At 42.0% G+C, this 13,334-nt stretch overlaps 1 protein-coding gene across 18 annotated transcripts in view; it reads right to left on the reverse strand.

Annotated features, from left to right (window-relative positions):
- Positions 1 to 4,048: 4,048 nt before the first annotated feature.
- CAMK2G (calcium/calmodulin dependent protein kinase II gamma) overlaps positions 4,049 to 13,334 on the reverse strand; it is a 114,644-nt gene continuing 105,358 nt past the window's right edge. For 9 of the 18 annotated variants that reach the window (XM_040564486.1, XM_040564488.1, XM_040564482.1 and 6 more), the window contains 4 exons: positions 11,310 to 11,385; positions 10,686 to 10,780; positions 9,542 to 9,787; positions 4,049 to 6,778 (listed from right to left, as the gene is read on the reverse strand). In XM_040564486.1, the coding sequence (XP_040420420.1) occupies positions 9,555 to 9,787; positions 10,686 to 10,780; positions 11,310 to 11,385 (404 nt within the window). In that variant the 3' untranslated portion in view covers positions 4,049 to 6,778; positions 9,542 to 9,554. The remainder of the gene's footprint in view (positions 6,779 to 9,541; positions 9,788 to 10,685; positions 10,781 to 11,309; positions 11,386 to 13,334) is intronic. The other 9 variants (XM_040564483.1, XM_040564476.1, XM_040564477.1 and 6 more) reach the window with 3 other exon arrangements.

Raw genomic sequence — 13,334 nt, forward strand, 5'->3', positions numbered from 1 at the left:
ATACTGGCTTACAATCACATTTGAAACTGTAGTGGAAGAAGTAGCCCCAAAATACACCCCGTCCCCCCAAACTTTTCCTCCTTCCTCAAACCTCCAGAACAGCATTCACTTGCCTTTCTTCGGGTTTCACCATGTTACATCTCCATCCCTTTGTCATCTTTTGGTTTTGTCCTGTGTCATGCACAGCCTCCTCTACTAACTTGCAAGAGGTTTTAAATCTGTCTTGGAGCTCGTCTTTCTTCCCTGCACCAGCCTCCTCACACTCCAACACACACCAAGGACTCTGCTGTATTACTCCCTTTCCATCTTCCAGGCTATGCATTGCTCTGTGCTTGCTTAGCACAGAGCACGTGCCATTGCTGCTAACACTGCATATTTCTCTGAAACATCTTTCTCCTCCTGAAGATATAAAACAAAAACAAAAATGCAAGCTTCCCTGCATATTCTGTTAAAAAAAAAAAAAAGCTACATTGAATATTTCTTATTTACCCACTTTTACTGAAATTTTACTGGGTCAGGAAACCCATTTCTTTCAACAGGGAAGGTCAAAGCATAATGCTGTATAAAAGAAACATGTTACTGCATGTCAAAACTCAAAGGTTAATGAAGTATTTCTAATTGGTTTGAGAGACTTATTTATATTGCACATGTATAGGAGATCAGGTGTTCAAACTTGCTGACAATTAAAATAACATCAGCATTAATACTACTGTGGAATGAACACAGGTGAAATCAGTTTATGACTCCTAAAAACATTTAGGCTATCTCAAACTTTGGGCCGCTTACAGAGGAAAGACATGTTCTACTCATAAGCTGTTTGAAATCCATCTCTTTGGATTTATCATACTTTTCATTTCATTGCAAGAAAAATATGATAAATCCAAAGAGATGGATTTTCCAGTATAGAAAAATACAATAAAAATACAATGAATCCAAAGAGATGAATTTCAAACAACATAAGGTAAGAAGGACATGTTCTGCTCAAACAGGTAACTTTTTTTTTTAGTTTAAAATAAACTTCTAAATATGTAAGAAGCAGCAAACTTGCAAATTGCTTTATAGAACAGCAGTTGCACTGCCCTGTCTACTAACACAGGCCATGAGACGTTCCAGTGCAAGTAAGGCTTCAGAAGCACAGCCCCAACTCCTTTTTTCAGTCTCCTCTCTGTTGGTACGAACACTGCACTTTTCCACAGAAACATGAAGTAGAAATAGGTCGTGACGAGAGAGTATTTCATCCCAACAAGAACTGGCCAAGTCCCAACTCTGTCAACATACAGTGTTCGGGTGGATTATTTCTGTGAATAAAAGTCACCCTGCCCAACCATTTATGGCTAATTCTGATGAATAAAATCATGTAAATTGACACAGATAAGGGGAAGCAACCTTTCTCCTCTTCCCCTAGACCACTGTGCTTTAAATTACCCCTCCACAGCACAAGGATGTTTCAGATTGAGATTGTATTTTGACTTAATTTTTTGCATCCTTCCACTGTGGTCAGGTTGCCATAAAAAACACAAGCATGTGTCTTTCTGTTTTCTATCTAAGGCTTCTTAAGCATAGAGGAAATTGCTTCCTTATAATTTTTTGTGATACTACACGCCAGTAAATTCCTGTTCCTAACCAGCAGGCAGGCAGGCAAGGCATTCCTGCAGGTGAGGAGTTCTCAGGCACTCAGGGTCTCAAGGGGAAGATTCATAATCCTCCACTCAAGCCACTTTAAGTGCCCCCAATGACCACCTTTCCCAGCTCTAAAATAAATCCATTTCAACCCCAAATAAACAAGCATTCCAGGTGCATTACTCTGCAGCCCTAAACCTTTCCAATTCTCAGGGAAAAAAAGAAAAAAAACAGTCTGTGATGTGTAGCAGCAATACCACCCAGCTGCTGTGCATCACTCTTCATCAGTCTGTTTCATTAGTTTCTAAAGAGGTCAGCCTTGTTATCAGCATGTACAAAGGGAAAGAGTGAAGCACATAGCACACAAGTGGGTTGTCTGCAGTCACCCTGCAGAACTGTAACACAAACCAGAAACAGATCATGCCTTCTGATCGCTAGTCAAATACTCCATCCATTTGTCTACATTATCAGTTGTACATAAGGAAAAAGGTAATAGTTTTCATAATAAAATGGAAAGGATATGAACACTTGAGATCTAATGCTGTTCATGCTTCTCCCCAGCTCTCGTACATACTACAGCATTAAAACATCCTGCCAAGATTTGTTCTGCTAACCCATCAAGTGACAGCAGACCAGTCCTGGTTTAAAGGGAAATCAGATCTGGGCACAAATAAAAGCTACCATTAATCCAGTCTCCCGGAGTATAATCAGCCCATGTGTACCAGCATGCACGTGCATATACTGGGAGAGAGAGGCGAACTTGGGAGACCACATTCAGCCACTTCTCTTATGTAGGAAGACGGCAAATGCCATCCAACAGAATGAGCAAATTGTAACTAGACAGGCATACTGGAAAGTAAGTCTGTGAAAAAGTTGCAGCTTCAGATCTAATATTAGAGCTATTGAGCTGCAGATCAATGCCATTCCCAATCCCTGCTGCCAGTGAAGACAAAAGAAAACAAGACAAGAGACCTTTCTAGAGAAAATTTATCAAATTTACACATTTCTCAGAGCTCCTGTCCAAGACAGACTAACGGAGCAATTGTGAGTGGTGAAGGCACATAAAGAGCAACTTTAACCAACATCCTATTTTTTCAATTAACGTACTTAAATCTCACAAACACACACATGAACCCTCTGAAAGGCCCCATATATATAGTTCATAAATATTCTTGACATAAGAATTAGCCTGCCTATTGTACTTTCAGTAGCAGCATTTAAATGATTCTGGTTAAATGCGCTGGTTAAAAGAGCTACTACGAACACAGATGACTAGCACTAACTTTATGGGCATCTTTTCCTCATGAATACTGGATCGTACTGCCACATTTCTTCCAAGACCATTAAGGTATGGTTAGCTGCTTCAGCAGAGAGCTTACCAGCTGAATGATGCTGCCTTGAATGCCAGAAGTGGTAGCAGCAGCTCTCTTTGCTGCTGCAATAGCAGGAGCTATCTGCTGGCCACGAACAGATCAACTGAAGCAGGCTGTAAAACCCTTACTTTCTCCCTTTAAACTACGGACAATTTTCCTGCTGTTTCATCAGGCAGGAAAAGCAATCGCCTCCTCATGCAGCACCAACTGACACCTACTTACTAGGGAGCCGCAGGGACAAAGCACACCAAGCTCTCCTCCCGTGACAGGCCAAGCCACCCCTGCCCACTGGGCTCAGCCAGCAGGGCCAGGCCCAAGCGCAGGCCAGGGAGTGGCACAACCACACCACAGGCTGGGAAGCAGGAAGGGGCTGTTGTGGCATGGGCCTGCATGCCACTGACAGCCACAAGGTAGCTCTTGGCAGATAGCAGCCGCCCTTTTGTGAGCGGCCTGAAAGGTATGAGACTGGAAGTGAAAGGAGAATGCACGAGAGGAAAGAAAAGAAAGCCTGCCAACAGGTGAAACACAGCCAAACCACAGCCTTCTGGTTTGCAAAGCCATCATGCTGCTAGAGCAGGCAGCTCTGCATGCATCGCCAGACGCATCTGCGCCTCTGCAGGAGCATCCCCAGCCCATCTAGAACATGAAATAAACACGCCAGCTAGCAGACCTAGTGGCTGCCCAACAGCTTGAGTTCAGCATATTTACATCAGGCAAACCTAAAAGCAAGACAGTTTCTTCCACAAAAAAGCTGAAATACTGGTAAAGAAAACAGACACCAAGCAAGGAGGTAACACCATAGCTAGGCTAGACCACCAGGAACAGAACCAACCATTTTCACAAGTTCTGCTATCCCTTTGTTTTTTATTAAGGCCAGTATTTTTTTCCTTTCCATTAATGATACCACTTACCTTTTTCTTTTTTAAAACGTGGCTCTTTTTAATCACATGATATACTGAAATATAAAATAGCTTTGTGGAATGATTTTTGGCCCAGAAGTGCCAATTACACATCGTCCCATGGTTTAAATGAAAAGTGTGACACTCAAAACTGTGCACTGTTTAAATGTTATTTTATTAAATATCTTCAGTTCAAGGTTTCATTGTAACAAAGCTATGAAGGTTCTACCAACATTCAGACCAAACAAACAAACACTAGCTAACTTTATTTCTATATCATGCAAAAATTCTGCATCAAATGCCTTCCATTTCCTGTTTAAAATGTGATATTTATAATATATATTATATAGATGCTTATATTAGCCCCATAAGAGAACATTAAGAATGCTAAAGGTGTACAGCTGTGTTTGATAATGGCCATACGAAGCTAAGGTTCTCATTAACTTAAAAAGGAAACAAAACAAAAACAAACAAAGAGTTTGTCTCCAAGACTGTGCAAAACCAAAGAAACTAACAGTTCTTTTCCTTTTAAATTTTCTCTGAAAGATGCAGGTACTTAATACAGAGGGTTTTCTTTTTACATATTAATCATCATCAGGTAAAGAGACAAGGAAGATCAGACCTAAAGAAGGCATGCATAATGTTTTGTATTTATCTTTTTTAAATGGCATAATTGTAATCTCCTGTTTGCTCTCTCTTTGTGGCTTAAAAAAAAACAACAACTGAATAAAATATCAAGGCTTCTAGTTTTTCCACTTCACTCTGGCTTAGTGCTGTCTTTAAAATGTTTTGAAGTAATAGCATTTAGTGTTTGCCCCCTATGGGTTCAAGCCCCAGAAGTCCTCCCTAGGATGGTGGAGGGAGGAATAAAAGAGTATTTACTCCGACAAACCTGGGGCATATAGATGGTCTTTTCCTTCCTCATGGGTTAGCTGATCTAATCCTGGTGTGGGACAGCACCTCTCTGACAAAGGGAGCAGACAGCTATCCACGGCAGACAGCCACACTTTGTGCAACAGCTTTTACTTTCTGCATTCTGTTAAATAAGGATTAACATTTCAAATTAGCTTTCTTACGTTCCGTAGTCTGTAAAAAGGTTGCCTCACATTTTGTATGCTGTCAACACAATCACATTAATTGCCTTGAAAGATCCAAAAAAATAATTAGGGGGTAGACAGAAATTCAGGTAAAAGCCCATCCCAGATGCTATAAAGAATGAGTAACTCTGTCCTTCCCCTTGGTCAAGACAAACCCTGTTACTGAATGGGTCAACCAGAAAGGCAGTTTTCTGCTTGGGGCTAGGATCAGTTCTTGGTAAGGTTAACAAAACAATTCCATATTCCCCAACTAATGAATAAAGGAAATGGACTCCCTTTCCAGCAAAGAAAAGAAAGGAAGATGAATTGGCCCAAAGGACAAACATCAGATCACATGTGCTAATTCCCTTTCCCCTCTGCTTCATGAGGTATCCTCTAACACCCAGAGGCAACACCAGGAGGTGGCCTGGAGTCCTACAGCTACGGTTTGAGATTCTGATCTGATAGTTTTCTGTGTTACAACATCACTGTAAAAAATAGAAAAATTACCCAAATAAACACTAGGAAACATGACACTTAGAAACATCAGATGGGTTAGTGGTGGGGACGAGCACCTGGCTGGGGCTGCTGGCTCCCACTGCTTTTTTCGTCAGAGATCAAACAAATCAAACAGGAGGCCAGGTAACCCCTTTAATTCTATGGTGCATATATTTCAGTATAAAAAACACACGCTATTTATGCCTCATATAGGAGTGTATGTGCAAGTCTTCATGAAGAACATAACACTAAGTTTCTTGTCTGCTTCCTAAGGAACACGTGTTCTGCAGCACTGTGGATCCCAACTATGCTACTAGAAAGAAAAAAATAGAAAATCCCATACATGTACCCTCTTCCTCTAAAATCTTTGCTCTTAATGCTGTTTTTAGCGCTTTTTCTTTTTTTTTTTTTTTTTAATTAAATAAACTGGCTTCAAACATCCATGTTTGGCCAGGTAGTGGCTGTTTCTAAAACCTGTATCTTTGAAGAGCAAGCTTCTATTTAAGTTATATTCACTTAAACCCACTTTTTTAAATCCTTACTTACACCATTAGTTTTAAATCAACATCCCATTTTGTTTTTTCTTTAAAAAAATAAGTCTGTTTTGGGATCCAGCAGCTGAGCAACCAGCTTTCCATAACGTTCTTGCTGTGCAGAAATCTAAGAAGAAACTCAGGCTGAAGTCAGTCTGCTGGGCAATAGGAAGAGAAGCGCCTCCTCACTCTTGCGCCCCAGTCTTCACACTGGCTCCTCTGGGGTCTCCTCGTCACCGCTCACTGACTGAAGTCACAGCACAGCCTGTACGCGATGTTAACATCCACCATGGCTTTGCAGAGCACAGTTCAGCCATCCGCTGCTCAAGCCACCTCCTTCTTTTGCTCTCCCTCTCTCTCTCTCTCCTTCACTTTTGCTTTCCCCCTCACTTCATTTCTGAAAGATGTTCCAGCTGCTGCCATTTTCTTAGCCCTGGGGGAGGGGGCATGTTGGATAATCTGTCATTTATTTAGCATTACTCCTGTTTGTTTGTTTTTTTTATTATTTTGTACAAACAACATGTCTTTTTTTTTTTTTTAGATTTAAAAACACCTTCGTACAGCAGAAACAGACACGATGGATCCATGGAAAACAACAGAAAGGCAGCGCCTGGAGCATCAGATGCATGCAGGGTTTCGTGCATTTGGCTGCTGCCTGTTTGTAATTTGTATTTTTTTTTTTTAATGTCAAAACAGACATGACCGTTGCTGTCACTCAGGCACTCCAGAGCTGCGTGCTAAGAAGATATTGCCCTCCAGCTGAGTATCTCCACAAGTTGCTGCAGTCATGAAGAGGTAGCGTCCACCCAGATAGAAGAGGGGAGAAGAGGACAGAAGATGAAAGGAAATAAAGCCAAATGTTAGCTCCATTAATAAAACAAGTTTTTCTATGGAGTAATTATTTGGTGCAGGGAAAAAGCCTTCCTAAATCAGACTGGAACTCATTAGCAGAGCCCTGAAGACACGAGGAACACTCCCTTCCAGGTGGCTGAGTGTGCCAACAAAAATGAGCTACTTGCTAAAACAAATTACTTGCTTGATTGGAGCATATCTGGGTCCACTATCTAATAGTGACATGTGCCAGAAGTTGAAGAAGTTTTCCCAAAGGGGTGATCAAAGAGTCTGGCCCTAAGGAACAATTTCCACCTCACTGCCAATTGGCTTTTGCCTTGAATAGAAAGATCTATAACTACTATTTTAAAGTCTTCAGCATTTTTATACAATATCTTAGTTTGCTTTTTTTTTTTTTCCCCAACTCTCTTATTAGTTCTCTCCCTTCTTGGTTACTATTCTCTCCTTGCACAGAAGTCCTCTGATTATCCTCAAATTTCTTTTATAGCTGTTGCATCTTTTCACGGTGACTTACCCAAAACTGAACTCTGCCTTCCAGGTGAGAGCAAACCACTGACTTCTATTTAAGCATCACTATTCACCTCATTCCTTCTTCATCCTTAACCTTCAATGCACATGGGCCAACACAGCTCACAAATGATTCCATGTGGTTCAATAGGGGCTGACGCCACTCATAACTGCATGTGGTTACACTTCCTTCAGAACCCAGAAATGCATGCAAATACTTAAACTTGATTTTATTTTTTAAATACTGTTTTAACCAACATTTTGTGGTTTGGAAATGGATCCTATTCTGTAGTTTTCAAAAGCTCTTCAGTACATGCTTTTGGAAGAGGTGCAACGTTTCAGCAGCTGAGTCAAGGAAACATAACTCTTCTGTAGCAGCTAAGACACTTCACTCCTAAGCTTCCTAAGAACTTCTAGGCATAGCCAGAGCCATACCAGTCATAATTTGTTCTGTATCTTTTTTAAGACTTCACAGTAGATTATGTCTAGGACATAAGTCTCCCTCAACACTTCCGTGATGAAGAACAATGAAAATAAGTTATTTTTTGTTTCCCTCCAAAGGCATCCTTCTCATTGCCTTACTCCCTGCTGAAAAAAATCAGCTGATCGTCCAGCTCTCTTGAAAGCTCCCCTGCTTTTAGGGCATCCTGACTGACTTCTGCATTCCAAATTCCATTTGTGACCTCTGCAATTTGCTTGTGGTAGTTCACATTCCTTTCCATTGCCTTCACTAGGGCTCAATCCCTCACAATCCAAATGAATGCTAACTGCTCTTGGCTTAGTTCTTAGTAGTACACACGGTGCAGTAACTATACTCAAGTGGCTCATTCTCAAATGAATACATTTTAAAAAGCTTGCCTCCCAGGTGTAGAGTGTGTGTTTTTTCTTTTCTTTTGGTTTTAAATAGAAAATTGTGAGTAAAATGTTTTAAGATTAGGAAACTTAGATCTTTAAAATGAATGTGTCATATACTTCAGCATACAATGAAAGGAAGCAGAAAGATTTTGTACATCTAAATAAGAGTAAAGTAATAAAGACACCAAAATGCCTAAAAAGCATACTTCAAAAAGTAAGTGGAACCATACTGCTCTCCTTTAATAGCAAGAAACAATTATTGCTTCAAGTCAAATTTTATAAATGAAGTTTCCTCCCATGCTGAATTGTGCCAAGCTAATTGGGGAATGTTTTAAAACCTCTGATATTATTTGTTTAGATTTCTTTTCCTCTGAGTTTTTCAACATTGTAAGCTAAATAGCTTCTGCTCATCAGCAAATTGGTAGTAAATTCTATAAAAATAGATCTTCATTCTTATGGCATAGAAATTGCTCTCTACAGATTTTATAACATACTCTTTAGAGTATGACATTCTCATTAAAAAGTTCTCTGAAATCACCAACATGTCATTCAGATTCTCCAAACTACCTACCTGCTCCGTCCATTCCCTGATTCATAGACAAGGTATTAAAATAGCCTAAAAAATTAAGTAATTTCACCACGGTTTAGTAGTACATTATATGAAAAGAATCTTTCACTCCAAGTTTTTCCTCCCATGCTTGCCTTTTTCTCCTTGTATACCAACATTTATAGCTTGTGCTTAAGGCTGGATTCACTCCTTAGTCTGACAGTATCTGCCCTTGCTGGTAGTTTAATCACCTGTGCTGTTGGCATTGCCAGAAGAGGTCTGTTAGATCTAGGCATTATTCAGCACCTGCTAACTGACCTCTTCGCTTTTGTCAAAGCTCAAGATTTTACCAGCTTTGTCTGGCAACACTACATCAACCAAACAAGAATCCTTTCTGTAGTGAAGTACAAGAAAGGTAGATCCCTGACAGCTGGGAAACAGCAAGCCTGTGCACGTGCACACCGTGAGATACTCTCTGCTCTGTATGCTCTGTCTGAGCACAAAGCTGAATATACAGGAGCAAGTACTACAGGTACAAGGGTATCTATGCTCGGCAGCAACCATCTGGCACACGGCTTTGGTTTGTCAGGAGTGGCAGATAATCCTCCAGAGACCAGAGGACAAGGCTTCCACAGACCAGTGGAAATTTTTAGCCTGCAGACAACTAAAAATGGTTCTCTCACAGCTAAACGCCCTTAAATAGTCTGGGAGTATGGCACTGAATTCCCACATACAGCAGCCTTTGATGTGTATGATATATTCTTTCCCAGGTAGTCCATACCCATGTATGATCCTCACTGGAGAGGTGCTGCAGGGGCTCCAGAGCAGTGGTAGTGGACGTTCAGCCACTTGCCATCTCGGCGGTGCCAGACGCGAGTCTCTTCAGACTGCGTGGTGCGGGGCCGGCCTTGGCCGTCGATGTACTGTGTCAGGCGAATGTATGCGATGCAGGCAGCATCTTCACCGATGACATGGACGTGGGGGTTCAGGATGGTGGTGTGTATCGGCTTGCTGTTCTTCGACAGTACTGGCAGAACACATAAAACTGTCAGCTTCGTTTTACCACTAAGAGAAGAACAGCTCCCACCGCATCCTCCAATTTTTGTAGTCTACTCACCTCCAGCTTGATTCTGGGATACAACAAAAATTGCTCCTGTAATTTTCCAGGCAAAATCCAAGCCTGTCCAATTCTTTTCCCTATCACCTGTCTTTCAAAACTTAGCCCGTATTATTGCCTAGAACAGCCTGGTTCCTTTGCTCTCACTTCTGCAAAAGACACTTGCTACTCTATCAACATCAGTACTGCCATTTCCTCAGTTATAGGAAAAAATGTTTTAATTATCAGAAATGTTGCAAGAGTCAACAGTCAGGAGATCTGTACGCCAGGCCCGCATTAAATACAAACAGGTCTCAGAGAAGTGTAAAACTTACTCCAGAACAGGCTTTTTAGAGAGACAAAGTCTCTGCATAGTTAGAGCACTAGTAATGGCCTATACTAAGGACTCCAAGTTCACACGTGTCAGCAGTTTGTGCATAATAAACTTCACATCTGACAATTCAGTACATCTATCCCAAACATACAGGTTGTTTCCACACAAATGTATTCATTTTTTCCATTTCCATATCAGTAGGAAATCCGGTGCCTCAAACTTTTAAAGCTCCTGTTATCGACACTTACAAAATGCTTGCATCAGGCAAATCATATGTGTACAGTGAAGGGATCTGAGAGTTAGAACTGAACTTGTTGCTGAAAAAGGCTTTTGAGAGAAAGAATGCTGTCTCTTATAAATGCATCACAATCCACGTACAACCAAGTCCTTGCTGGCTATGATAGCCAGTAAAAACAAGAGCAATTTTTCCCCAAAATGTGCAATAAATGAAGATTAGAGAAAAGGCTGATGGTGTTACCAAATCTACCCACTCACAGTTCTCAAAGTAAAACTTATGGAAATCCATTCCTTCAACCAGGTTCCCCAGTGCTTCAGGTTCAAATGAGGTCAAACCAGGATCACAGATTTTTCTGCAAAGAAAAGCAACGCAGCCTTACAGCCTGCATCTAAGCCCAAAGGCTACTTACACAATGAAGTATTGGTATGGCACGTGACTTGCACTGTGTCCACCTAGCCATTTCACTAGTCTGAGGAGTAAGTTCTTGGAGCATGGGGTACTACTGCAACACCACAGGGTTGGTGACAGTTGGCATTTCATGTAAAACAAGCCTCTGTGTTTCTGGTATACAACCTTTTATTCTTTATGCTCATCTTGCTCTCTCTCCCCCTCCCCACAAACACGTACACACAGCTTACAAAGCCAGGGCATTTTCCTTTTGCTACTCCCGTTGCTGTTTGATACCTTACTTCTACCCGAAGTTCATTTAAACAGCTCTACTATATCCCTGACAACAAATGAGAGAGGCTAAAAAGCACACCAGTATTTACCATACCCAATTGTACAACTCCTACTCATACCCAGGAACCACAACATAACTTGTACATAAACTGATTGGTGACCTGTCAGAAGGCATCTATGCACTAACCAACAGTACTTACGTATAAGCCTCAAAGTCTCCATTGTTGATGGCTTCTATCAGCTGCTCTGTTATCTTAACGATCTCCTGCTTACGCACTGCAAACAATAAGAAAGAGCAATTTAACTGCACATAAGACTTTGATAGAAATATGGGGCTAGTGGGTGCTTCCTACAAGCAATTTGCAGAGCACCATTAGCGTAGATCTCATAGGATGCTGCTCCCTGCATTTTGGAGATACGCAGTAATGACAGCCATCCGTATGAGAGTAGGGGGGCAGTGGTATGGTAGGGGAATGGTGATCCCATAATGCAGGGAGAAATGAAATAAAGATATCATATTCATTTTTTTTTTCTTCTAGAAAGGCCTGTCTCATGCACCAGAGGTGTCTCCTGAATGACAGCTCTAGGTGCTTCCAGGGATTCTGACCAATGAATGTCAGTGAACCTGCCAATGTGAAGCATTTGTCTAGCAGCTTAACTTGTAGAAACCCTTCACCACAGTAGCCATGGGCAAATGGCTACCACGCAAACCAAGCAAATTGGAAAAAATCTCCCAACAACTTGCCTATCACCATCACTGATACCTCAGCTATTATGAATGCTGCAAACAAGCATTTGGGACATGTAGGGATGACTTCCACAAGCTAGAAAGACAACCGCAGCAGGATGGATGGGTTGGACGAACAGGGCCTAGGTATACACTAGTATGAACTATCCCTCACGCAGAGCCCTGTGGCAGAGCCCTTATCAGCACTGCCATTAACCCAGCCCCAGCACACTGGACTTCAGGATGAGCAAAGACAGGTGGCTAGCTGTCTGCTGCTGATTTGACCTTGCTCTGGCCAGCACCCCTGCACTTTCTTCTCTTGGTTTGCCACAGCTGATTGCCCAGGCCCCATCCCCTTTGAGGCCTTCCATCACCCCTACTGATATCTAGTCTCCTTAACACTGACAGAGTTTGGCTCAGCTCTGTTAAGTAACACAACTTGAGTTCTATGACTGTATGCACACCCAACAGCTCTTCAGCCTTCCCCAGTTTCCCCTGAGGTAGTATATTGTACACATCATACAAGGATTTAGGAGGTGTTCTATCATTATCTTCACCACCACCGTTACCAAATAATTTCCAATCCCTACCACCAGAACTGTAATTCATCTGCCCTTAGGCATCTAAAGTGTAGGTGTCTGAAATGGAACTAGTCACTGGTCTTCTCCTTTAGGCCCTGAAAGAAGTAAGCACCTCTGCAAGCCTCACATGAGGTATCTCAGATGCCTATCATTAGGAGCACAGTCCTGAAATGCAACCTACCATCTTTAGATGTCCAAGTCAGAAAAGCTGAATTCCACTCTAGATGCCAGAAGATGTTAGTCTGAACTCCCCTTCACCTTAAACTTTCATCCACATGTGCATATCATCCCAGCACTGGGAAGTACAGCTGAAGAGCAACAAGATGATAATCGCAGTGGCTCAGAAAGATGCCTGAACCCACTCTGGAAAGCTATTAAGAGGATTATACTACCCAGTTAGCCACAGGAACATCTTGGTTAGGGAACAACTGGCTCACGATGGTAAGGGAGTCAGTTCTACCACTCAGCCTGTATAAATTTCCACATACTAAGTAACATATAGAAGGAATGGATCAAAAGGACATAGTGGGCTACGCCTATTATGAAAAACGTCTTTACAAACAAGTCACCTGGAACGGCTTCCCCATGAAGCATGGCTGCACATTGGATGCCCCTCCCAAACGTGTGCCACGCCTGTAAAATGTGATCCATGGGAAAGGCTCCACTTGGGACAAGTGACAAATCTGCAGACCACAGCCACCATGTGCTGGCTTGCCTCAAGGAGATCTGCACCCATTTCCCAAATGTCACCACATAGCAGCGCTGACCCTATCCCTTCAACGCAAGTCCCTTCCATCACACTGCACTTGCCTTCTTGCTTTTCCTACGTGCCCTGAGCCCGAAGTGACACACAGAAGGCGACCCACTTTTTCCAGTGGGCAGTGTCCCCGGATTCCAGGCGGGAAGGCATTCACACC

The sequence above is a fragment of the Cygnus olor genome, chromosome 7 (genome assembly GCF_009769625.2).
Source record: "Cygnus olor isolate bCygOlo1 chromosome 7, bCygOlo1.pri.v2, whole genome shotgun sequence".
NCBI classification, from domain to species: domain Eukaryota; kingdom Metazoa; phylum Chordata; class Aves; order Anseriformes; family Anatidae; genus Cygnus; species Cygnus olor.